Source organism: Pezoporus flaviventris, unplaced genomic scaffold (genome assembly GCF_033815535.1).
Source record: "Pezoporus flaviventris isolate CSIRO_AGI_PZ_B2104156 unplaced genomic scaffold, CSIRO_AGI_Pfla_v1 ptg000002l, whole genome shotgun sequence".
Taxonomy (NCBI): Eukaryota; Metazoa; Chordata; class Aves; order Psittaciformes; family Psittacidae; genus Pezoporus; species Pezoporus flaviventris.
In genome coordinates, this window is record NW_026892550.1 from 8398154 (window position 1) to 8425887 (window position 27734).

General features: G+C 38.7%; 1 protein-coding gene across 3 annotated transcripts in view; it reads left to right on the forward strand.

The window, feature by feature from the left end:
• The window catches only part of AFAP1 (actin filament associated protein 1), a 120440-nt gene extending 98341 nt beyond the window's left edge, over positions 1-22099 (forward strand). For 2 of the 3 annotated variants that reach the window (XM_061468411.1, XM_061468420.1), the window contains exons 10-18: positions 2614-2825; positions 4483-4628; positions 8082-8199; positions 9729-9989; positions 11266-11380; positions 12865-13029; positions 13615-13805; positions 14533-14694; positions 18507-22099. In XM_061468411.1, the coding sequence (XP_061324395.1) occupies positions 2614-2825; positions 4483-4628; positions 8082-8199; positions 9729-9989; positions 11266-11380; positions 12865-13029; positions 13615-13805; positions 14533-14694; positions 18507-18533 (1397 nt within the window). In that variant the 3' untranslated portion in view covers positions 18534-22099. The remainder of the gene's footprint in view (positions 1-2613; positions 2826-4482; positions 4629-8081; positions 8200-9728; positions 9990-11265; positions 11381-12864; positions 13030-13614; positions 13806-14532; positions 14695-18506) is intronic. The other variant, XM_061468429.1, reaches the window with a different exon arrangement.
• Positions 22100-27734: the final 5635 nt, after the last annotated feature.

The following is a 27734-nucleotide window of genomic DNA, read 5'->3' on the forward strand; positions in this document are numbered from 1 at the left end:
TGTGAGACGTTAACCACAGCTGTATAACTTAATTCTTAGTATTTCTATCATTATTTCGGATATGGACATAAATATAGACATTACTGTTGCCTGTATTTGGCTCTACTCAACACCACTTGCAGATTTTATAGGAAAATATCTAAGTGTCTAGGCTTTGGTCATTGCAGGAAGTCTTTGATGAAGAGTTTCTCACCACCAGAAATTTAGCTCATTTCAGTGCCCTCTGGGAGGCTGTTCCATAGTTGAAGGTTTTTTACATTTTAGAAGGCTCTACCTCCCATGAACAAAGGGAAAATCCTGGTGGGAATGCAGGGGGCACCCAGCTGGATTGGAAACTAAACCCCACCTGCACTTGGAGGCATGGCAAAGCTCTTCCCTACAACATCTTGCAAGCGACAGAGGAACTGACAAGGACAGGTGCCATGCTTGACCTCATGCTCACCAACACTGAGAGGCTGGTGGGGAATGTGATGCTCCAAGGCAGCCTTGGCTGCAGTGATCATGAGATGGTGGAGTTTGAGATCCTCTGGGCAATGAGAAGGGTACAAAGCAAGCTCACTGCCCCAGACTTCAAGAGAGCAGACTTTGGCCTCTTCAGAAACCTGCTCAGTAATGTTCAATGGGATAAAGCCCTAGAAGGCAGGGGAGCCCAAGACTGCTGGTTGATATTCAAGGATCACCTGCTCCAAGCTCAGGAGCATTGCATCCTGACAAGAAGGAAATGGGCCAGGAGGCCTCCATGGATGGATAAGGAACTGCTGTGGAAACTTAAAATCAAAAAAGAAGCTTATAGAAGGTGAAGGCAAGAACAGGTGGCCTGGTTGGACAGAGTCTTGGACAACATGGTCTAGTGTGAGGCATCCCTGCCCATGTCAGGGGGGTTGGAACTAGATGATCTTAAGGTCCTTTCCAACCCTAGCTAATCTGTGATCCTATGATTCTATGAATCCTGGTCTTTGACCACCTGGGCTAAGCTGAAATGGTAATGCCTCAACAGGGGACACACTCAGGCCATTTTGATCAAGTCATCTGTTGAAGGTTTACATAAGGATATGTGGGAGGAAAAGCATGCTATCCTGCTTAGTTCGACTGAAGTTGGAGGGTTTGGAAGAGCTTTTCTGAGTGGTGTACTGGGAGCAGAGGGAAAAAACAAGTGCTGTCTGAATAAAAAAGGCCTCTCACTCCGAAACAAGCCAGCTGGCTTGCACGTGAAAGTATTTCCATTTCTAGGGATTATAGTATAATGCAAAGCTATACAGGGTTTTGTTATAGGAGTGGGGGGAAGAGCTGAAGAGTGTGATCATCACAAGGAGCCAAAAATCAGAAGGCTGTGCACATCCTCCTTTTTTATGTCACCTTCCAAGATGTGTGCAATTCTGATCTGCTATATCCTGTTGGATCAAGCTTTGACATTAGAACCATAATGTTGGAAGGAAAAAGCAGGAAAATTAATGATAAGTCATAGTTTCAATGAAAACCAAAGAGATAGCTATCCAACAGGATTAAATGAAAATCAGACCTGAGACTGAAGACATTTTTTTACATAATTTCTGGCCTGTTCAACATATCATTTGTTTCCCTCCTCATAGCCTGTTTGGAAGCAGCAACATGCGGAATTCATGTACTATTATAATGTAGAAGCAGAAGTTTGTTTTGTTTTGTTTTTTCTTTTTCATTCCCTAACTAAATAAGGCAGGAAAATTGTCCTGATATTAATGTTTGAGTCTGGAATGATTGTTGCTATGGGACAGAGAAGGAAGAACTGATCATTTAATGATATTATACGCCTAAACACTGTATCTGATATAGAGCATGGTAAGAAAAGTGTTTTTTTTAAAGGGCAATTTTTTCATTAAATTTTGATTTGTTCTAAGGGTCCTCTATTAACCTGGAAAGAAAAATAATCTTTGTTTAAACTTTTGTCTTCAAGTTTAGCTTAATTTCACATACATTTACTTCCTGAATTGTAAATCAATGTGAATATTGTTTTTATTGGCATCAGTAGTGATCTTCTAAATTCTGCTTTAAATGTGTTGCAAACCAAATGTGCTTTCTTCTTTCTGAAAGAAATTAGAACATATAGCATCAATCCTATGTAGGTCTTTAAACCACTGATTTTGGATGTTACAGAAGGTAGCCTGTCACTTAATTTTATAATATGAGTTGAGATTTTGCCAGCAAATTTTGGTCAGCCACAGTTATCAAATGCATTACCCGTGGAGAAAGTGGGTCTTCTGTGTGAGCACATCAGTTGTATATGTACCTCTTTATCACTCTCCCTCTCCCATTCTTACTAAAGTCTTCGGGATTGGCATGCTCCTGCTCATCCAGCTGCTGCTGGAACTAACACAGAACAGCCATTGGCACATGAGCAGGATCACATCTTTGTATGCTTTTTCCTAGATTATTGGCACAGTGAAAGCTTTCATTAAAAGAAGTGGGGCAGGGTCATTTACTTGTCTTCCTAAAACACATCTGGACTTTCAATTATAAAAGAAATAAGTAGTTTAAGTGCTAGCACTACACTGACAAGGAATTTTTTTCTTGATTATATTTTTTTTTGCTTTCAAAAAAAGTCAGGAATAAAATATCTCACGTTTCATTTTATTGCAGGATATCTCAATGTGCTCTCAAATAACCGTTGGCGTGAGCGCTGGTGCAGAGTGAAAGATAATAAACTCATTTTCCACAAGGACAGGACAGATCTGAAGACGCACATTGTTTCTATCCCTCTCCGTGGCTGTGAAGTCATCCTGGGGCTGGATTCAAAGCATCCTTTGACCTTTCGCCTGCTCCGAAATGGGCAGGAAGTTGCTGTGCTCGAGGTGTGGTGATTGCTAATGGCTATGACTTGTAGGAACACCCACAAACTGTATTATAGAGAAACACTTTCCTACAACTTGGCCATTCCAAAAAAAAAAAAAAAAAAGTATCTTTGGAATAATATTATTGCAGAGTTGTATAATAAATACTGGAAAAAGAAGAGAAATATTAAGAGTTGTCAGCAAACAGAGAACTGAAATTTAATGCAGTTCAGAAATCTTCTCAGTAAATTGCTTTTCTCCACACTGACCTTCCCTTGACCTGCTACTAAAATATCCCTGCTCCTTGTCTAGGCACACTTTTACATCAGGGATATAATTACTTTGGGTAAATAGCTTAGCAATAATTAAATAATGGATCACTGTTGATGGGAACTCTAGAGCTATTAACTCTCATTTGTCTGCTACTTATATGAACCCCTTTTGTTCAGTCTGTATCTGTATTGAGGTAATTCTGCAGTGAGAAATACAGTGTGCCAGCAATCTGGTGAGTCTCTTGACACACTGCATATGTACACACTGGCACGCTCTTTCCACTAAGAAGGTCATAAATCCATCTCTTAGGTTGGATATAAGGAAGAAGTCCTTTTCTGTGAGGGTGGTGAGGAACTGGAATGGGTTGCCCAAATAATTTTTGAATCCTCCATCCCTGGCAGGGTTCAAGGCCAGGTTGGATGGCGTCTTGGATGACATGGTTTAGTGCGAGGTGTCCCTCCCCATGGCAGGGGGGTTGGAACTAGGTGATCTTAAGGTTCTTTCCAACCCTAACTATTGTATGAGTCTATGATTCTATAATGAAGTTACAGGCAGAGGCAACCTTTTGCTTTTAATGGCTGTATGGACACTTTGACAGTGTTGGGTTTCTGACTGCAGGTCACATCAATCTTCAGACCTTGCAACTAGGCCTGTTACATGTGAGCAGTTCAGAGGAGTTGAAAAAAAAATAGCAGTTCAAGGAACTGTGAAAGGCAATGAAATATTTAAAAAGAACAGGAACTTTGGAAACTGCCCTGTTTCCTCTCCACCCCCTCTTTTTTCCATTATTTATCTTGCTGATGTTTAACTTTTGAATTGGTGACTTGAAGCAAAATATGAAAACTTTAAAATTATTTTAATAGTATTCATGTCTTTACTTGTGCCATTATGGAAATGAATTCTATCATCTAGACAAATTTAGTGGTATTTTTCAAAAACTACATTAAAATCTCTTCCACTATTTTGTTCTTTCTGCCCATCTCCTCATTTCTACTTAGCACCAACATTTTCCTTTCAGAATTCATGCAAACTGAAGGCCTCCAGCCTAGCGGAGGAAAATAATTCTGTTATAGCTTTCAATTTTCTTAAGTCTAAAATAAGCATGACTTGAATCTAAATCCACTAGCCTTAAGCAATTATTTTTCTTCTTTTTTGGAGATTGCCCACTTTGTATTGCATCATAACTGATGAGCACATAGCTTACTAAATATGCACTCCTTCTAGCAAAGAAGATTTAACAAGAAATCCTGATGGTTTTAGGAGTTCAGCGGAGAGAAACCAGAGCCTCTTGTAAAATATGGTAGCAATTTGTCAGCAAAGAAAAGAAGAATGCGCCTTTTTGCAATAATCCTTAGCTCGGTGGCAGAGTAAAGAGCTGACCTATGTTCTTACCCTCTCCTCACAGGCATCCTCCTCTGAAGACATGGGCAGATGGATAGGAATTTTGCTGGCAGAAACGGGGTCATCAACAGACCCTGGAGCTCTGCACTATGACTACATTGACGTGGAAATGACTGCAAGCGTCATTCAGGCTGCCAAACAAACCTTCTGGTGAGAGGCATTTCCAGTGATCTAAGAATTTATATCTGCATGTTAACTCCGGTGCCAATGCAGCTTATCAAAATCCACCTCCCCCATTGCCAGATACTGAACTTATGAAGTGTTTCAACATCACATCATGTTAGATGTGTTTATGATTATGGTGTTGGCATCCTGTAAAAGTTCTGTAAAAGATACAGACACTCCAACTTTACTCACATTTTTACTCCTTTTTGCAATAAGTTTCCTCGTCAAATGCTACATTTTAATCTTTCACTTTGCCTGAAGTCTTAGAAGTATCCCTGGAAGAGAACAAATATGCTGAAATATGCAGCTACATAGTTCTTGTTTATCTATTGGCTGTATTTGCTGTGCATATAGCCAACGTATACAGGATATATGGGCCAATACATGCTGTACACTAAAAATGTATGACAAATTTGAGTCTTGGAATGCCATATTCTCAGTGTTTCCTTTTTGAGTTCTTTATGATTAATTAAAAACTTCATTAAGCTCACCCCAGTCCAATTAAATTCTGGGTTTTAATTTTGGAGGTGGAAATTGGGAAGGTGTCTATGGCACAGCATGGAAACAGTTTAAATTGCAAATCAGTGCTGTGAATTCCCCATTACTGATTCCATGCTCATAAAAGTAAGGCACACTTAGCATATATAGTGATTTACATGTTCAAATCAAGTTAGCATTAAAGCAGTCTTTGGTAGAAAAGACTGTCATTTTTCCTTGGGTAAATGAGGTTGTTTAGAAATGGGAGTGAAGGAACAGTTGGGACAATTAGAATGTCCTCATACAGATGTTCCCTGTGGTTTCCCATGGTCAGAAAGTGGGTGGCCTGAGACGACAGCCTGCAAAGGTGTCAACCCTCGCTGCAAAATGAGACCCCAAACACAAATTTGTAATGTGTGTGACTTAATACATTAGAGAATCACATTCCATATGTGTTTTCCAAAAGAAGATTCTTCTGCTGTTGGCAAGGTATTAAAGGAGCTTTAAGGAGGGAAAACATGCAGCTCCATTCATTCAAGACCTGGTTTGAATGACTTCTGATAGAAATCAAAGTGACTTGGTGTTACCACAAGCCCAGTTTTGTGAAAAACAGATAGAATCAAAATGCACTTAGCTTACAGACTCATGTGAATATTTGTTTTGAAGTTAATAGGCCTCAAAAAGTTTATCCTGTGGTGACATGTATTTTTGCTTCAGTAAGCATCTAGCAATAACCACATTTAAGAAAGAAATAGAATGGAAACCTTTTCCACCGAATACTGCATGGCTTTCCTTTCCTGAGCAAATGTGATATTAATTGGAGCCAAGTGAAAAAACATACGCAACTAGACCACATGTTAGAAAGGAATGTCAAACAACTTGCAAAATAGCAGAATTCCCCTGTTAAGAATTAGTTAAAATTCATTGGGTGTCTTTAAAAGGCTGTAAGAGCTTGTTGATAAGCAAGTGGAGTAGCTGCTGATTTTCAACTACTCCTAGAAAATGAGGAGAAATTACACTGGTACTGAAGTGTTGGTAAAATAGTAGTGTTGCCCTTTATAGAATGAATATCAGTATTCCAAATTAACTGCAGTTACCATTAAAGCTCTGATTATCACACATTCACTGGATTATTGGTTATTTGTTTCCTGAGACTGATACTTTGCAAAATGATCAGCTCTTCATTAATAGTGCCATCAGTTTTCTTCATCTAAATGGTTAGGTATCTAAGAAAGGCTGAAGGAAGAATGCTTCCAAGCAGGTTCTTTTCTATTTCCTCTCCCACCTAGCAGTTTCACAATACAATTAAATTGCACAAATGCATCTGTAAGCAGGATTAATGAGGCTTAGTGAAATAATGCTTGTGAAGTGTTTGCAGATACTGAGATAAATATTAGTTCCTTTGATGGTGGAACTACTACAGATGTATCAGATGTCATTAATGAATAGCCCAGTTTTCAGACCTAGTTATTATGCATCACTCCTTTAAGCTACTTAAATAGAAAGCAGTACAATAGCAACCCCAAATGCATTCCTTCAGACTAACCAGAAACACTTCAGCAATGTTCTTTGTTAAGAGGAACAGTAAACAAATGCAGCCCTTTAATAATATCTAATGAAGTGTGAAATATGATAATGTTAAAAACATCATTTAATCATGGAACTTATCTTGGAGTTTTGTTTGGTTGTTTGAAGTAAGAAAAGCTTCTGATGATCTAATGGTTGTTCCATCTCTTCACTGCCCTGAACGGCTCACACTAAACTGGGCAGGTTTGTGCCTCCTGTGAGCCCAGGTCTCCTGCAGCGCAGGTGAGCCACAGTTGGATGAGGTCTGTCTCACTCAGAATGAGAAATTCAATAGACTAGCCAAAAGAAAGCAACTGTTGAAACCACTGAATTCTTGAGCTCCAGCCAGCTCTATGGAAGACCCTCTCTACTTTAGTAGTGCTTTATCGCATTTTATGAATGTCAGCACAGGGTCTGAATAGTTCCATTGTTTGGGATGGAAAGCTTTGTTTTCCCATTGATGTACACCTGAAGCTATACGAATTCTTTGGAATCTCACTCTATGTCTCATTCAGTTTCATTGGTTTCTACAAAGGAAAACTAACCCTTGGGGTTATTGCTATTGGGCGTGATTCTGCCGTTTTCTGCATTGTTTGACCTTGGCAAGCCCAAAGTAGTCCATGATATCTTGCATGTGTTCTGCAGAACTGCAGTAAAACAAGCTACAGGGTTGATTTCTGGGGAGAGGGGAGGGAAAAAATAAAATAATAAAATAAAATAAAACAAAGTAAATATTTTTTGAAGTTTCCAGAGGACTCAGATACGCCCTGTGAACTAGAGCAAGAATGAGCATATAGGGTATTTGCATGAGCGATTACCCAGACAGAGTTGGGAAGCGTAGTGCCATTATGCACATTCTATCCAGCCAAAAGTTTTGATTTGGAAAAGAAAAATTCCCAGATTTTAAGAAAGTAATTATTCAGCAAGTTTTTTAGATATGCTAACTTAGAATTCAGCAGAATTCCACTTTTTTTTTTTTCTGGATTTGATTCTTATTTCTCCCAGTTCCTAAGTTCACATCCCCCTGAGCATGCATGCACCCAGAAACACCTGCTTCTCCCCAGTGCAGACAACAAGGGAACTTTTATGGGACACTGGCAAGCTGGTTTATAACAGCAGGTTCCCATGTAAACATGCCACTGAGCAGTTACAGCTGTTGCCCTCTTGGCTTTCGCACAGTTGTGTCCCCACTGCAAGAATGGAGTACAGGCACATATATTGTAATACTGGCTGCTATCAGCGACATGTGAGTAGCAAAAGAAGGAAAACTGTGCTTCAGAAAGTGAGAAAATATGTGCTTCCAGGCTACATACTCAGATACAAGGAACATAACACTGAATCATCATTTAGAATTAGGTTTAAGTGCTGGGTTTTATTGTTTTTTCTTTTTTTCAGTTTCATGAACAGAAGGGTTATATCTACAAATCCTTATCGGGGAAGCACTGCCAATGGCTACGCCTGTCCGAGTGGAATGGCACTTCATTATGATGATGTTCCCTGCATAAATGGATCGGTAAGAATTGAATTTGCACAGAACAAATGGTTTGCATGTGTTGAGCGCATGGACATCTGAAAATTATATCATCTAAAAAGCCCCACTGGGCAGTTTCCAAATGAACTCCCATTTTTTTTGATTTGGGGCTGCAAACTTCTCACACCTACAGAGTATGGGGGGTGTGGGACATATTGTTTACATTAACCTGCATGTGAGCCAAGGTGAGAAAGCAGTTGCCTGTAGACTATTTGTTGCCAAGTCCTTGAATATAATACTCACTTGAGGGGGTATTTTTTAGATCACACTGGACCTGGCAAAGTGAAGGACTTACTTAGTTACACAAGGCATATTTTGGTGTCAGCTGAACAAAACCCAAATATTTCTCAGTCCCTGGGCCTGCAGTCCTCATGGCAGCAGGTACTGCCCACCCCAAAGGAGGACAACAGTGGTCACTTTCATCTTCATAAATTAATTGTAGGCAGATGTGTAATAGGGTTTAACACATAGTGGATGTTAATCCATGGCAGTATGTGGTACTCAGGATGATTTACAGGGGAGCTACAACCTTTGTCAGCTCTTGATTTGAGCTGCTTAATAAAGGCCTCCACTGAGGCTAAACTGAAGAGAAATTCAGAGTTTAAAGTTCAGTCCTCTGTCTTAGTAATGTCAGAAAGATGGTACAAAGCCCCTCTTGGGAACAACACACAACCACATGTGTGGTGAGTAGTCTGTATGTGTAGTTCTTTGATGTGTGAATGTGCTCATGCCTTTGTGTGAGTAGTGTACTGCCACAGCCAGGATGGATTAAGGAAGGATATTTGGCAACTGAATTTGTTTCTTTTAAGATTAATTGAATAAATGACTGAGTTGAGCTTTCCATTTTTCTGAAAATAAAAAAAAAAAAAAAAGGATTGGCCTGTAGGTATTTTTTCTGGTTAGCTCAGAATAATAATTCTCCAGCAAATAAAATGTAATGCTAGTGTACCAGCAGCTGGTATTCACTAGGAAGACATATAGCCTGAAGAAAGAGAAAAAAACCACCAGTAAAACCCTCTTGGCTTCTGCTAACTGTTAGGCCATATTACTTTTAACAACTCATGTACCAGATGTAATCCCACAGATTCATCTGTGTAGTCTGTGAGTATCCCTCTGTTAACACAGTCAGCTTGTGCCTTCTCAGTCTTAGAGCTAACAACTGAAGGTGCAGCAAATAACTCAGAGAATCAGAGAATGGTTAGGGTTGAAAAGGACATTAAGATCATCTAGTTCCAACTCCCCTACCCAAAGGGTGATAGCATAGTACCAGTTTGCTCATACAATGGAAAATGCACAGGACTGAGACTATGGACTATGTAATGAAGCACTTCCTTTCCACACTGTGTCCTCCCCTCCTTTGTAAATAGTTTGACTCAAGTGTAAGCAATGAGCATATGCTTGCTAAACACCAAGCACTTGCTATGGTCAAGGCAATTACTCATGTTTTAATATCACTTAGGAAGTTCTGCATGGTGTATTGTTTACTAACTGCCAAAGTGTGTGTGTTGCAGTGGGAACCAGAAGATGGCTTTCCTTCTTCTCGTAGCAGGAACATTGGAGAAGAAATGCTTTATGATAACGCAGGCCTGTACGATAACTTGCCGTCTCCAAAAATCTTTGCACGCTATCCGCCAGCTGACAGAAAACCCAATAGGTTATCATCTACTGACAAACTCTCCTCTAACCATTACAAATACCCTGTCTTATCCAATCTGTCTTCTGCTCAGTCTGTCACTAATACCTCTGCTGTGGGGAGGGGATCTGGCTCGCAGGTACTGTACTATTTAATATTTCACAAAGCTTTTTATTTTTTGGCTGTTCTGCTTATCTGGTTGTTATCTTAAGGGTCCCAAGCTATTTTTGTCCCTTAGTGCTGGGGACAAAACTGAAGCACTTGGAGTTTAGGCATGAGCTCAACTGCAAATGCAACTTAGATTTGCTAAGTTGTAAAATCTGTTGTGGAAGTATCGGTGCCTGGGAAAGGCTTTCCTCACAAGTTCTTGATGATTTACAGATTGTGGATAATAACAAAAAAATAGATGTGATCTTCCAAACCCAGCCTGAATGCATATCTAGCCGCCTTCTGTTGCCTTAGGGAGTCATGAGAAAAAGAAAAGTGAAGTATGACCTGGCTGTGACAGCAAATTTGCCTTTCTAGAATTTTACTGATCTGTATAGTGTATATACTATGTTATATATATAGTGAATATACATATGTATCATTACATATATTATAGATATATGCACTAAATGATATCATATGTACTGTGTATATACCATATTTAAATTACTGCCTGTTATTTTCTGCCCGTGACAAAAACCTAAGCCTATGTCTATGCTGCTTTCTGAGGGTGGCCACAGAAACTGTGGCTCTTCCCAAGTTTCAGTTCCTCTAAATGGACTCCCCTTTGGCATGAAATGTGCTGTTTCTAGTAATCTTTAGAGCTTGTCTGACCATTATGTAAAGGGCTTTTTTAAGTGAGAAACCCTTGAAATTAGTAAGTAGAGGTTGTATAAGAGGAAATTGATGTGTTAACTCCTAACATTTAAAAATGTGTAATAATTATATTGTTTAAAAAAAACCCAAAACATGTAGCACAAGTTTGGTAAGGTCATAGAGTAAATAAGAAATAATGTTGAATTTTTGTGTGGCAAACCCCACTGTGTTTTTTCTGTATGAAATTAACTCTGACAAACTTGTGTTTCAAGAAGCTTTACTGTATAAGATTATTCAAAGGTACAGGTTTCTGCCTAACAATGACTTTCTTAACGCAGTAAATGTAAGAGATTTAAATAACTTGGAGACTGTGATGCCGCCAGTGATGGGGAGTTCATCCCCTTGTTTTCCTGGTGTGGCTCCTGCTGAACAGGCAGCTTACAGAGACTACACCTCTGGAGGAAGCACCATCTCCAGCTCAATCAATGTGCTCTATTAAAGCTTTCTGAGAAGGTGTCTTTTTGTTAAGCTTTGCCCTTGATGCAAGGGTGATTGTAATGCCAGTGGCACAGGGATAGCTGGAGCCCATTTGTACTTTTGTTTTCAAACAGTTTAAAGGCAAGAAGCCTCCTGCGACTGCTAATGGCATCACCGGAAAAGGGAGAACTTTAAATAGCCAGCCAAAGAAATCTGAATCGGTGTCATGTGTGAAGCGCACTGCATCCAGTAAGTATCATTCCTCACTTGTGAGTGGGGTCATGAGGATACCCAAAATATCTTAGCAAACAAGATAAAGAACCACTGTGGTTCTTCTGTGTCCGAGAGGCTGAGCAGAAGCTACCCACTCAGACTTTGAAAGGAGATATTGTGTGCATTGGTGACTCATTACTACTCCAGCCATACCCCAAGATAAAAGGCTGTCATGTCAAGAATGATAAATATGAAATGTGGACCCATGGCTGCAAAGTCATGAGGGCAGCAAGAAAACAAAAAAGGGTAACGATTCTTCATTTGGGGCAAAGAGTAATTCTGTATTCCCACTGGATGAGGAGGATGAGGAGCTGGTGGAGACATGAGAACATTATGTTGCTCAAAAGTGGACTTACTCCTATCACTTATGAAAAAGAAGACTGTATAACACAGTATAACAAAATAACAAAGACAACCACACAGCCCGAAAGCACTCTCACAGAGAGGAGATTACAGTTGATGAGTGGCATGTTCAGAAAGAGGGTTCTTCTAGGACATTCCCAACAGGGATCTGTTTGTGTAAAGAAAACAAGGCCAAAAGAGTGCTGTAATTGTATATTTTAAATATGGATTCAAAAGCATGGCTTCTTCTAGAGAAGGGATGAATGTGTTTTTTTAATCCCGTTATGAATTTTTAAGAATTCATGGATTTAATGGCAACAAGAGAAATTTGGGTTAAGCTTCAGGAAAAAAAGTATGTGTCTTTCTAGCTATGCAGGTCAATTGGTACTGGAAAAGATAGCTGTGGGAGTAAAGGCATCTTGGTTACCAAAGACCAACTAAAGCTAGTTGTCAGGAATGGTTTAGTGCCCTTGAGTTTCCTTTAGATATGCAGACAGACAAACTGATCTGTTAGCTGACCTATTTTCTTTTGAGTCTGCAACTGGAGCAGAGGTATAGAGGGTCTGTGATATAAGCTAGACTACAAATACATGTGAACCATGAAATGAAAGCATTTATATGGCAAATTACAAAAAGAAAACTTTCAAGTATCAAAAAAGTGAGAACATGTTTATATTGTTTTATACCTGGTGAAAAAAGACGTGCTTTAAGCACTTGAAGTAGGAATGGAAACCAGGCAAAAGGACAAATGTGTGTTTTTCCTCTGACCCCTTCCAATTAAAAATCAAGGGTTCAGAGCTAAAGAGGAGCCTCCTTTCCTTCCTGTGAACTACAGACAAAGGCAAGGCCAGTTTTGAAAACCAAGGTACTGTAAGGTAATTGGTACTTCTCATCTCACCCATGTAAAAGAGAAAACTCTATCCTTTATCGTTTCTGTAGCTATGCTGCAGAACTCAGCTGGAATCATGGCCCTTGAGAAAAATCCAGTGGAAGAGGGATGGCAAACTGGCTTCTCAAGCCATGACATGCTTTGTATGGTGTTCAGTCTCAAGGAATAGTTTAGTTTAGAGTTTTTCTGTTAATTTGGACTATAAATAACTACAATCTAATACATACAGATGCGGAGCAGTACAAATATGGCAAGAATCGTGTGGAGGCAGATGCAAAGAGGTTACAAAGCAAAGAGGAGGAGCTGCTAAAGAAGAAAGAGGCACTCCGGAATAGGCTGGCCCAGCTCCGAAAAGAAAGAAAAGATCTACGTGCTGCCATTGAAGTCAATGCTGGTATGAGGTTCTATTTTGTGCTTGACTCTGCCCTGGATAGGCTTAATTATCCAAAAAGCTTTGCATTGTGTGCTGAAGATAAGCCACTACAGGAGATTTGGTTTTGATGATAAACACTACTGTGTGATGTCTATATTTGCTTTCTAAATGTAATGTAAATCTTGCATAAATATATAATGTGTATGTATGTATTTATACTATGTATCTATAGACATATATACTTATATACATATTTTATATATGTATGTATATATGTACATACACACTTATGAAATTACACTGATGTGGATTTCAGACAAGTAGAACATGGGAACAATTTTATTGCGACTGGCTAACTATATTGTCATGACATGGAAAAATAACAGAAAAATACCGATTTGAAATGAGACTAGAAATCTAGCTAAGGCACCTGAAAGAAAGTATCTTATTTCAGTTGTTAAATGTTTTACATTAAAAAAAGTTGGTTTTGCAAAGTGATGTCTCTGACATTTAGAGACCTTGTTCCTTATGTTTTTAAAGAAAATAATTTCTGCAATTGTCAATTTAAGCTTCTTATTAAAATAATAACATTTCTGTGGGTGACAGGCAGGAAGACACAAGTGATTCTTGAAGACAAGTTGAAGAAGTTGGAAGAGGAGTGTAAACAGAAGGAGGCTGAACGTGTAAACCTGGAGCTAGAACTGACAGAGGTGAAGGAGAGCCTTAAGAAAGCCTTGGCTGGTGGCATCACACTGGGCTTGGCTATTGAGCCCAAATCGGGAACATCAAGCCCACAGGTATGCAAAGGCATTAAAAGCTCAAATCCCAGTACCATGGTCTGGGAGTACCCTGTATTCTCAGTTCTGTGAAATGAGTGGGAACTGAGTGTTCTCGAAAGGTTTATTAAGCCCAGGAAATAAGAGCAGAACTAACTAAATGCCTTTCTGTGTTATTTACGTTCTTTACCTAAATGTGGTATACTTTCTACAGCAGCAGGGGAGCAGATAGACATGGGAATCATAGGCAGTGTGTGTTAGCATAACATGCAAAAGGTGACACTTCATTGTCCTCAGGGATTGTAAAAGTGCATGAACTGAGATTTTGCTCCAGTCCAGCAAGATTTAAATATACCAAGTCATTGTGCAGTGATGGAGACTACTTGTGCTGTTAATCATTGTCACCCTTTGCAAGGGCTGCATCTCACATGTTCATAATGGAGCATGGCAGTCCTGGCTTATGCTATACATCTGTGTCAGATGCAGTGATCAGAAGGATCAGAGAGGAACGTGTCCATTCCTTCAGATAAACCAATGTTGTTTGATCACAGAAAACAAACTTTAATTTTCATGGCAAAATATACACTTTGTTTTGTTTTTTTTTGTACTAATGTCTTTTTCATTTATCCGACTTTATTATGAATATGGTCTCCTTTAAATACATCCTACAGTTCTAAGTGTAGATTGAAAATATTGCCCATGTGACTACTTGAAGGAAACTCATTGTAGGCTTTCCACTCTTCATTAGTCTCCAATTTTCAAGCACCGAACTTTGGAAAACTCCCCAATCTCCAGTTGTGATACCAGTGATACTGAATGCTCAATACCTGTGAACAGCGCAGCAGCTCTAAAGCGACCTCCCTCCTCAAATAATTCTCCATGTCGAGGCCATGTCCTTCGAAAAGCAAAGGTAAGAACGCTTATGTTTAATTTTCTTTTTTTGTCCTTTTTCTTACTCCTTTAAAAAAATTTATTTGCTTGTGGGGAAAAGGAGAGAGGGCAGCTAAATACAGTAGATAATGAAAAAACATCATCTCAAATGATTTGGTTTTCTGGCACATCCTAATGTCTCCATTTCCTCTCCCCTCAGCCTGTTTAACCTCTCTGCATTGCCCAGGCCATGAATTACTTCTCCTGCTATGCCTTATGTGAGACCTTCCTCCATCCTTTTTATGGGCATCACCTGCTTTTTCTGCCAGTTAGCCAGATTCATTTAAATTCAACTAAGAACAGTCACACTCAACATAATAGGTTTCAGTTCTATTTAACCTGGAAGTTAGCTGCTTGATTTTCAAACCTGAAGAAGGATTCAAGTGCTCTAAATCTTATTCCAATTATAACCTGATTTGTCTCATAAAGATACCATCTCTAACGGTACACTTTGTTTTACATTTCCATGTTAGCACAGGGAATGTGGTCTAGCAGAACACAATTCTTTCTTACAAAATGAATGTGGATTTGTGTTACCCACTGGACAGGCATATTAAAGCCAACCATTTAATCTGTGCAGTGGGAGAAACCAGGGCACTCTAAAAACCTAAACATTTTTGGTGTAAAGAATACTTTCCAGCTGTAGTACATTTTTTATGCTCAGTATACACCATACAGGAAAAACCCTGCTGTGCTGTTTGATATTGCTGTGCTTTAGATAGCGTGATAGTTTGGTCAAGCTCTTTTGTAGAGGAATCTTGGATATAAGATTAGGCTAATTAAAAAGGATATGGAGCTACTAAGCATAATTCCCATCCCGGGAAAAACAACTCTAAGTATCCAATTTAGCTTTAACAGCTTTTTCCTAAAACCTAATGCACTAAATACTGAGTGAAATTTTGCTGAATTAGATAGTGCAGCACAAGCTGTGCTCAGCCCATTTGCAAGGAGCTGCAGCCAAAGTCTGCCATCAGGTATGCATCTGCAGCACACCCCACTACTGGGGGGGAGGTAACTGTACATGTGTGAGGGTGGAATTTGGCTCTCAATTCTTTTGGCCTTTTGCAGTTACGAGTGAGCCAGGCTTTATAGATGTGGCTAAGGGCGTCACACGTGAGTATCCCAGAGCAGAACTTGGCTCTCCACGCTTGGATGTCAGTGCAATATGTGGGAGTGAAACAGATTTCACGTCTGTGCTTGTGCTTGCATCTTCAGCAACTGGCAAATCTCCCAGTGTTATGAGGGAGTTGTATAAGCGTTCAAAATGTCAGATTTTACTTTTTTTTTCTTTTCCCTAGTATGGATTTGAATGCACTGAGTGCCTCCTTTCTTGCTGTTTCCTTGCACGAAGGTGCTGAGTCTATCACCATCCAGCCTTGTGTTTGCAGCCACCCTCACATCACCACTGTGCTAATGAGCCCACAGCACTGCACTGCTCTTCTGCTAGGGTAGAAGCACCTGAGACAGTGCATTAGGGAGCTGCTATATCAAAATCTCTCTCCTCTCTGATGCACTGACATAAGAAGGAAATAGAGAAGCAAGTGGACACATTCAGGACATACATATACTGTACATATACATATATATGCATACTTTTATTTTATAACTTTTCTGTTTGTAACTTGTGCTTTTTTTTTTTTTAGAAAGTAATACATTTTTTAGAAGAAGTCAGAAAGCATTTTAATTGCAATTTTGTTAATCTCTACTTGGCTGGAAATGGAGACTGTATTAAAATGTGGAAAACTATATTAGGCATTAGCATTCCTAGAGAAGTAAACTGGTCCAAATATCCTTGCTATACAAGAAAAACAATTATTTAAACATTTCACATTTCAAATGAAGTACTAAGCCCAAATTGTTATGTGCAGGAAGGAAACGGCAATGATTATTTCTGACCTGTTTTCAAAACTGGTGGACTGGTGAATGTCAGCAGCTTACATTTTGTTTATGTTAAGGGACTGGAAAAGAAAAGGCACTCTCCCAGTTTCCCAGCTTCCAGTCAGGCTTTCAATATTGAATTAAACATTCTTTTATTGGCATGAGCCTGCTGGAGAAATGGAAACAAAGAAAAATATCCTTCTGCACCTGCAAAAGAAGCTACTGCTTTCGAGTCTTATTTAACACTTAAGAAAATTCTCCCAGTTGCTTAGCCAAGTACTTGCTTTATAGCTTTGGTAGTGTGTACATAGGGAATATACATTAATAGCCTTTTTAAAGCAATCTAGTTTTTACCAATACTGTATTTTAAGGTTAGCTTTACCATAATTTTAAATGTAAAATGGAATATGTTAAATATATTGTATTTTAAGAAAAGCACCATTTAAATGAAGAAATAAACCCCCCAAACCCACAAGACAAAAAAATTAAATAAATTATTGTCTACCTGCTTAAACCCAAGGTATTTTATTCTTCTATTGCTAAAGCAGCCACCAACTGTGACCTTTACTGCTGCTTTACAATGGTTGATGAGGTGTCATGGTTATGCAGCTGTTGAGCCAAACTAATGCTGTTACTGCTTTCAACAGGCAAAACAGATATTTACATGCATAAGTAATGGTTTTCAGTCACAGCTCTTAAATGTTATGGAATGAGTGTTAAATTCTGGAATTCAGGTTGGGAGCCAAGTCAGCAGGCTGCCCGCAGAGTAGCTGGGTGGGAATCTGTAGACCCCAGTGCCTGGCTAGGAGCAGCTGGGCGGCTGGTCCATGGGGATTACTTTAGCTGGAGGCCAATTTTGTTGTATCTTCATTAGTTCCTCATGGCTGTAAGAGTGTGATCCAGGGAGTAGGTACAGCGTGGATGTCCTAAGCTGAGCTCATCCTGCTTCAGCTCCTAAATACTGTTAGGAAATACTTTAGGTATCACTCAAGTTTGATTTAACTGGGTGTTCAGCTATAGTGATCCCGTAAACTTTGCTTGTGAAGCAGGAGAAATGGCAATAAATGGATGAGCCATGGGTGAAAGCATTATAGATTACGTGCTTTGCTGTGGATGGTAGGTGTCATTGTCCTCAGCTAACGTGGGGAAACCGAGGCACAGAAAGGCAAAGTGGTTTAACTTGACAAGCAATACTTCAACTTAGATTATAGGAAACAAATGTAAACCAACTTGTTTTTTCTTTACCCTGCCTGTAAGTCTCTCTGCCTCAGTAAGTTGTCCTTTTTAGGCACAGAAATGTATGTCTGCCATGAGTTTAATAATAAAAAATTGAAAAGTAGTAAAGCAATCACTTCTTGTCAGCTGTGACAGATACCATAGAACGACAGAATGGTATAGGTTGGAAAGGACCTTAAGATCATCCAGTTCCAGTTCCCCTTCCATGGGCAGGGACACCTCACACTAGACCATGTTGCCCAAGGCTCTGTCCAACCTGGCCTTCAACACTGCCAGGGACGGAGCATTAACCACTAAATCAAGTGCTTCCTGCTGTCTCATGCAAGTAGTTAAAAAGTCCTAGATGCAAAATCAGCCTGTCCCTTATCCAGCTCCAGCTGAGTACTTCACACCAACTGTGGTGTGTGAATTTGCTCCATAAGCACCCTTTCCACAAAACAAACACGGCTTATTTGCACTGCACTAGAAAAAAAGTTGCTGAATATAGCTGCAGAGGGGTGGAAGCTGCGCACAGACAGTATCGGGACATACTTGTTAGCAGAAGGCTGGGTCCAGCAAAATTAATGGAAAAACTGTTACTGACCTCATCAGGCTTTGGCTTAGCAGATCTGATGACATCAGTAAAATATCCTGATTTCTCTAACATTTTCCGTATCTTTTTCTTCCCCCTCTTTCCAGGAATGGGAGATGAAAAATGGAACATAAACAGAGCAAAACCACTCACTTCCCGTAAAGGCCTTACCTATTATGGACCAAGACATAGGCTGCGAAAGACTCATCTGAAAGGCAGTATCAAGCGATACAACATAAGAGGTTTTATAATTCTGTTAAGTTGATGGTAGCTTGGCGCTAATTTGCCTGTATTCCCTCTACTGTATTGCTGTGTAACTATGTGTGCCCTTTTTATTAGCTGTAACTCTATTTCCAATGTCACTGGTAAAGAAAAGAATGAAAACCAAAAGAACCAAACCAACCACGGTAATTTAAAAGGAGCATAAATTCACACTTGAAAGTTCTCTTTGCTAAAACAGCACTGACTGGCGATGTTAACTGAACACCACTGAAGACGAGTGCGTTAAGATTAATACAAAATCATAACTCTCATAGGTTAAAACTGACTTTTGAGGTCTGCCACAGAGGTGGCTGAGCAAAGTGTGCTCATTGACAGTGTCTTTGCAGTTAGCTGTTTGCGTGGCAGAAGAAAACTGAAGAATGTGTTCACAGAAATGGCATGGCTTGCTTGGTCAGGAAGACAGGAGCTCTTCAGTGCCGCTGTCCTCTACGCTGGTGCAAGACCATGGGATGACATGACTCAGCTGGGAATCATTTCGTACTTTTTAGACAGATGCTTTTGTCATAGGGAGATAAAAAGCTGCCAATCTTTGAAAAAAACCCATGCATTTTAGTACATTCTCTTTATTAGTATTCTGAAGTACCAGTCGTTTTCAAAGGTCATGTTGTTGAACTATGATTTGTTCCTGATTTTTTCAAAAGGCAAACAGGTATTTTTAGATACTGCTTCTTTTCTATACTTTTTGAAAAAGAGAAAGCGTAATTGAAATTAATCCTCAACAGATAACAGCAATTCAGAATAGCTTATGCAGTCAGTCTTGTTTTGTTTTTTTATAATATAGTATTGTTAAACTTGAGTTATAGAACACTGCTGTACTTAGTTTCCATCACTTTTTCAGACCTCAGCTATTATTTTTGAGGAAAATGGACTGAAAAGATGGTGATTTCCAGACTCTTTTATACATGATTTCACAAATAATTGGGGATTTTTCTCAGATGGGTGTTCACTTCTGTTTACTAGGAAACAGTGTCTTGTGGCTTAGTCTGTAAAATGATAAAAATCTGTTCTTCTTTGTCTCCATCCATGTAACTCCTGAGAACTTAAATGCAGTAACCTGCCAACTAAAGTCCTTCAAAATCTCAAGATTGGCTATAAAAATCAGGAGAGAGAGAGGGAAAAACACATATAATTAGTTGGGTTCCTTTAATATTTCCTCTGTGGGTGTTTTTTTAAGCCTTTGGAGAGCCTTTAATCACATTCTCAAGATTTTTCCCTTCTTGACTTTGAGGACTAGAAAATTACTTTAATTTTAAAAATTAAAATACTACTCATATTTTGAGATAATCACAGCTGTTTGGGCTGGAGTCTTGATCATTAGTTAAGACTTTCAATTAAAACAAAAGAAGTTGGCAAGACAGTAGTTATCAAGGATCTAGGGCCCAGCCTACAGTTTGTCTCTTACCTTGAAGAATAGTTGTGTGTAACTCCTGAAGGGTACACTGAGATTCCCAGCTGAGCTGGATGCCAGAGGACTTCCCACAGGAGCTGGTGGCATTTGAAAGCAAAGAGCTATCAGAAAGACCTGATAGCTGCTAGAACACAGGGCTGTGTGCTGGTCCCAGATGCAATTAGTGCCAGGGATCCATTGACATTAGCAGAGTAGAAATGGATTCCAATATGAGAAAAGACTTTTTGCATCTTGGGACTATGCTTTGTACAAAGTGCCACAGGAATGCAGATACACTAGGGAAGCAAAGTGTCAGTGTGGTTTTCACTGAAAACAGGATCTTTTTATATATTATTTTAGATCATCTGCTTACTTACTAACTCTATAAGTAGAAGGCACATGCTGTGCTGTATGACTATGGACTAAAGAGTATCAAGTTCCCATAAATATTAGCAGAAACAAATTTGAAGCAAAAGTAAGTTCATTTAGGCTTTTTATTTCAAATTAAGTTATTTATTTGTATATTTCAATAAATATTTAATTTATATCTGTACATATTTATGATGCAAATTAGGCTTCTAGTCAATGTTTGCAATGATGTAACAGTTGCCATTAAGAAGTGGTCCGGCATCAAGTAATGCAGAGTAGTCAAAAGCCAAATCACTTGTCTTCTTTACCCAATATTGTTACTCTATCTTCCACCCCTTATATCCCATTGAAAGAAAAAAATCCTTGGCAAGAATAGGTTTAATCCATGCCTGAGATAGAAGTGTGCAAACAAAAATTATGGCGTGGTGGGCCATGCTCACAAATCCAGCCCTGGTGCCAGAGCCTTCTGCTCTACAATAGATGCCAATTGCCCTCAGCACCTATAGTACCCTTGGCACCCATACCACCCACTGCAGCAGGCAAAATTAAGCATCTTCTGCCCTTCCTGGAGCAAAAGCTCCATAAAGCCACCATGGCCCCCAGCCTGGCACATACTGTAATTGTATGTCTCTAATGTGTAAGTGCACTGGTACCATCGCAATTTGCATTAGTGACATGTCTGTGTAACAGCCAAAGATTTCAAAGGAGGAAAACAAAAAACTTCGGGAAATAATACCCTCTCTATAGACCACATTTGGTGCTGTGAAATGTACTCTGTTTTCTTGAAGAGCACTGTTGCTGCACAATTTTTTATAGAAAGCAACAGAGTTTGTATTTTCACCAGTTTTAGGTTTCACGATCACCAGGCAAAGTCATCAATAGAGCAGCATGACTTTTGTTTTAAAGGAAAACTCTTGTATTTTAAACCATTTCTATGTCTTTTAAGGAAATGTTACACTTGTGCTTCCTCAACAAACTCCTGTTAGCTGTACCAGGTGCTTTTTTTACATTGTTTGTGTTTTTATTATGGGTGATGCTTTTTTAAAAAGAAAACAAATCATAACATTGTGGGGGGGGGAGGGTCAAATACGTTTTGTTTTTATTGAGATGATTGTGGCAATTTGATTTTTCAAATGAAGAATACTTACTTTAGGATCGAGTTTTGTTTAAAAAGACACTTTTGAATTAATTGGCCCAGGCTGTATGTTGTAAGATAATGTTCTCATATTAAGAATGTAATTATTTCCTTATTGTATTTTTTAAAAAACAAAATCATATTTAAAAAAGAAAAAAAAATCTCTGTGGAAAAAAAAAAAGCATGAAAGAAACATGAAAAAAAGTTTTTGTTTTATTTTTGTTATCGGATATGTTGGCAGTGCCCATTATAATTGACTGTAAATATAGTCTTTCTACTGTATTTCTCAATGTATTTAAGTTTTTTTGGCTCACATTCATAGAAACTTCTGTTTAAAAACAAAAAAAGAAAAAAAACCTCCAAAACAGACCCACCTTCATGTGTGTCTTAGTAGCTTCAACTAACTTTATGTCTTTCTAGTTTATCCTTCAGAAGGTCTCGCAGAGCGTGAAAAAAGACTGGCACCTGATTGACAGGCGCGACAGATCCAAGACCATTATTAATAAAGATACCTGTCAAAAAAAGAAGTACTTGCATTGTTATTTCTTGGTATTTGTCAGAGTAATAAGTAGGTGGCACCTAAGCAGGACACCCACAATAGTCATCCTCAACCGAGTACCATTCTCCCGTGCCAGTCAGTTGAAAAATACTTGGACAGGTCATAATTAGTATGCTTTTGGTATCAATTCTGTCCCCATTTAACTGTGCAGTGACCTTCTGCTACTTGAAGGAGTCTAAGGGCTTGCCCAGCAATGGCAAATGGAAATTCAATGTATTTAGAGCTCTTAGCAGAAGTTACTGCTGAGCTTGTGTTACTGTTATCAGTCTGCTTAGATGTCAACGACATTAATACTGTAAAACGTAAAATATTCACAGTTACCCCTAAGAAATTAAAGTGGATCAAAATCAAACTGAGCTAATTACTAGGCTACTTGACAGTGAATATAGCAATTCCTTATAGATGACTGACAGATGAAATTGAAAAATGTTAAGTCAAAATTACTCCTTGCTGCTTTTCTTAGATTTAGCTCTTGCTCCCATTACACTAAAATTATTACAAAATGTCATGCTTAAGTAGAAAACACATTTAGTTTTACCAGACTCAAAGAAGCAGTATTCTAAAGTAATCTAATTGGTTTCCTTTACTCACAGCCTCCTTGACCTCAGGAGAAAAAGGTGGTCAGCATTTGTAAAACTTGTCATGGTAGTATAATAGGAATTGTCTCTCAAGTAGACACAGCTTTTGTCCGCTTTATGACCCTTCACTGCCTTTTGTCAATTAAAAAGCCTTCAAAAGCAAAGCAAATTATTAGTATTTCTCTGTGTCTGTAGGAAAGATATATATAGGACATGTTGTATAAAAATATATATTTAGAATAGTTCTACTATATAATACCATTTATTACTATAGTAAATAATATATATGCAAAAATTAGAAGACTAATACCTTAAGTTACTTAGGCTCATGGTCTAAAAAAGCCTTAAAGAGGATCTTAAGAGTTTTTGTGTAAGCTACATTTAATATTTGGTCTACCAGGTTGCATCCCAAAGGAATTTGATATGAAAGATTCCACCAACACCTGATTTACTCTGTTGTGTTTTTTTCCTGGCTGTGGGCATTCACACTGTAGAGCGCTGCAGTGCTGTAATGCTAAGTTCCTTTTAATGCTAAAAAGTTCCTTTTATATATTCTTTCTGAGTCTATGCATAGGTTGAACACCATCAGACCCCTGTACTTAAGCACAGGGCTGTACAAAGAAGGGCTCTTGGCTGGAGAATGAACAGTGGCAAATGTGACGCTATTTTTTTAATGAAGAGGGGAAAAAAGACAGGGAACAAGGACTTTTACAGCTGTAACGGGCAAATTGATAGATGGTATAATAAATTAAAGAATTAGTGAAGAGACTGAGAAATCACTGTACTGGGGTAGAGTCAACATATGTTTTATACTGTGGTGTCATTGCTCACAAAGTGCTGTGAGGTCTGTGGGGTGGTTAGTGAGCATCCAGGAAAAGAACATATTCTGCTTGGATTTCTTCAACATGCTTTTGATGTGGTCTGTCACTAAAGAAGCTTAAGAAGCTACTGGAGAAAAGCAAAAGGCCCAATAGGAAAAATAATGGGTTGGTAAACAAACAAAAAAACAGGGCAACAATTCTCTGTTTCCAGTGGCTTTGGCCTATCCAGCCAGCCTTGGGGTCCCACAGGGCTGGAGCCTGAGCCTTGTGCATATCACAAGATTCAGAAATAATTGGAAAAAACAGAAAAAATTCTTGTTGCTAATATAGTCAGGACAGTAACACTAGAAGCCAACTAAAATGATTTGCAGAAATATCTGTCACAACTTCAACAGTAATTAAAACATCAGAAGAAATTCAATCTAAAGAAATTTAGAAAGAGTTGCCTGTAGTAAGAAAAGAAAAAGCCAAACCAACAAAAACCTTCCCAAAACCCCAACCTAGACAATGTTGAGTGCCAAAACAGCATTACACCCAAGATGATCATGGCATATTGATGGTTAGGTTTGTATAATAAAAATAATTAGGGTGAAAAAACCCTACAAAACACAAAAACTGAAACACAACAAAAAAATCCTGGCAAATATTCTGTGGTCTAAAATACAGTAAATAGCTCTAGACCCTGTCTGACTTGCACAACTTACACAAACAAGTGGTAAAAAATCCCAAACCACCCACAGGAAAAAGAAAACCCTCCATCAGAGATGGAGGTATCTCTGATAACACCATCATCTGCTTTAGCACCTATAGAACATTATACAAGTCTGGGCACTGAGTGTCATAGATAGATGAACTCATATGGGTGAAGGTACAAGCGCAAGAAAGAAATCCAAAAACTTAGCAGTGCTCCCATATAAGAAGAAATGTTATTCATATTACAATGAAATTCAAGGGAAAAACAAAGATAAAGTCTCGTCAGTGTAAAAAAAAAATAAAGTCTTGAGGAAGGAAGGGAATATGTTATAAAACATTATGAAAATCAGCAGTAGAATGGAGAAAGAAATAGCCCCTATCACTAACAGTACAAACTCTGAGGATATCAAAGTTAATGAGGCAGATTTGAAACAACTACAGAGGCACTTTCACGCAGTGGCCAATTCAGCTATGGAACTTGCTGCCACAGAAATCCACAGAAGTTAAAAGCTTCCACAGGTCCATAAGCAATGAACAAAATTCACAGCAGAAAATAATTACTGAAGGCTATCAAGCACCAAGCTCCTACCCCTGAAGCAGAAGGATCTACTCTGGGGTGGATGGAGGCTGGAAGCACACACTGGGTAAGTGTCCTCATGTGCTTCTCCTGTTCCCCTGCCATTATTGCTATTGCTAAATGAATGAGGCTGGTTTCTTTCATAGATGACTATTCAACATTTCCCACAAGCAGTTATAAAAGCATTCTCTCCTACAAAATAATGTATCATGTTCTTTTCAATGTGATTTTTAAAGCAAGTATCTGTCCTAAGATCAAGGCAATGCAGCATCATTCCTTTACAATGCATTAGATAACTGAAATAATTAAATTACATCAAAGATATGCATCTTCAATAATCCCTCCTGATGACAAGGAAATAATTTTCCTATTAGATTTTGTGAAATTATAGCTCAGTAGAATTACGGCTACATGGCCCTGCAATGACCTTAAGTGGAAAGCTTAATTCCTGTTTTCATTATTAATTTTTAAGTAGGCTGATAATTGCTGTCACTGAATTATTCCTTGGTGTTATTACTTTTTTAACCTGTTTTTTTAGCATGAACAGCTGCTTCTGATTTTTTTTGCTGTGATGCTATAATGACGAGAGCAGATCCCTTTATCACATCAAAAATACACTGAACAGCATTTGTCGCATTTTGCTTCAGATTTGAAACCATGAGGGTCAGAATACAGTAACATTTTCACCATAGCAGCTGGATTCACATGAAAGCAAAGCATCATTCAAGGCATAAATCACAAAAAGAAAAAATGGAAAAGAAATCTGTGCCTTAATGGAAAACAGGAAAAAATACTGGCTGGTGTTTATGACTCAGAAGTTTTATTATAGAGGCATAATTTATGATGATGTTGAAACCAGTTAGGCTTCAAAATAAGGTAGCAATTTATATGGCTTTGATGAGGACAGGAAAGGAAACAAGTGAAGTGATTATCTTATTTTATTTTTTTCCCATGGAAATTGGTTTCTGAAATAAAGTAACCCTTCAGGTTAAGCATTGGCAAGTTTTATTTGGTATCTCATTAATGGGAACAGCTCATCCACGTCTGTTCTCACTCCTGCCCCTCCAACTTGTGAGCTTTCCTGTGAAAGAGCTATGGAAACATCATTGAAAGTAAGAGAATTCAGGGTTTCTTTTAATTTGCTTTTATTTATATCAGAGCACTAAATTTGGAAAATGGAACATAGTCACTCAAGATCCAACAGGCTGCTTTCCCTAGTGATAAACTGCAGTTGAAAGTTCGAGTTAGCCACAATGTAGGATTAGAGAACCTAAGCTGACAACCATCAGAATGTTTTCTAGCTAAATTACACAAGGAGGGAAAGCCTCAATCTCCATTTCTGATCCCAGCCTCACGTTTAGCACAGGTAGTAGGATCATTAGCACATACTGTGGGGTTCCTCTGGCTCCTAAGTCTTTCAGCAGGGACCATGAGAACTAGGGCAGACTGAGAAAATTAATTTTAAACTTATATTTTTGATATTTTTCCTTTTAATTGCCCATCTTCTGATCCTCAAAATATACCCACAATCTATGAATAAATATTCTATTCATTGTCCCATTAAAACTTCATTGTAGTCTGTAAAGTTTCTATGGCTAATTTGGCAAATAATAATTGGCAGATAATAGTTTATGTTGATAGATAACACTTTATTCATAGAATGATAGAACAGTTAGGATTGGAAAGGACCTTAAGATCATTTAGTTCCAATCCAAATTTATGTTGCTGCTTTGTCACAATATGAGGTTTAATAAGACTTCACATGGTGCATCCACAACCACAACATCTCTTCATCTCCCTGTTATGGCTATTAGGCTGTGAAAAGAACCACCAAGTTCTCTTCTGTCAGGCTTTCCTTGGGAGTACCAAGTTATTAGATCAAACTGCAGGGCAGCCTCTACCTATCAGCAAACCATAAACTGTGTTTAACCCTAAATCTGAGCTAAGCCTGTAGCAGCTCACCTGAAAACTTTGAAGCAGGGAAGAACAGCCAAATTGCAGGGAGGCACAGCATATTCTGACTTTAGTAATTCAGTGACCTTTGCTAAGAAGTGCCAGGATCAGTATGAGAGCATTTTGAGGGCCAGGGCCTGATCCTTGCATAAAGCCTAGCTTAAGGAAAAGTTTTGATTTGCGGACCACTCAATTTTGCAGGGAGACTGAAGCTTCTATACAGCACAAGCAACTCTTCAGAAAGAGAGGAAAGACAATGCAGTTAATAAAGAAAAAAAGAATAAATAAGGAGCAAGTGTTATGCAAAGCCAGTAATAATGGAAGACACTGGAATAACAATATGGAAAAGGAAGAAGAACATGCACAGCTTTGTTCTGATTATGGCTCTCTATTACAGGGAGATCAAGGCTGAAACCTGCTGAAGCCCTTCATTCTTTAGCTGGAGAGAAATATTCAGCCTTTGATTCAGCGGGGCTCCAGAACAGCTATTTTTCAACTCTAGTTGCATGACTTCAGTCTCACCACAGAGGGTCACCCTCCACCAATTATACTGCAGCAACTTCTGCTGCACTACGGGAGGATGAAGCGGAGGGGCTGAAGTGGAGGAGGATGAAGCTTTGCTCCAGCCGTTGAGTACAGAGCTGCTGAAATTGAGCAGTATTCCACTTATTACTAACAAATCAAAATACACACAAACTGGGGACTGGTTCAACCATTTTACCTCCACAAATGCCGTGAAATGCTTCACAAGAAAAACAAAGCAACCAACAGTTTAAAACCAAATTTTATTAAAGAAAAACCTGTAGTGCAGGTTCTCAGGACAATTGCATACCTTTGGATGCAGTGGAGTACACAGGTATGTATACAGTAGTTTGCCTGCTACATGTTGAGAAGCTGAAAGAGACCGTGATAATCTGTACTGCACAGTTCATCACCAGTGTTAAAAGTTGCCAAAGACTTGGTTGTGGATCACTAACAGAT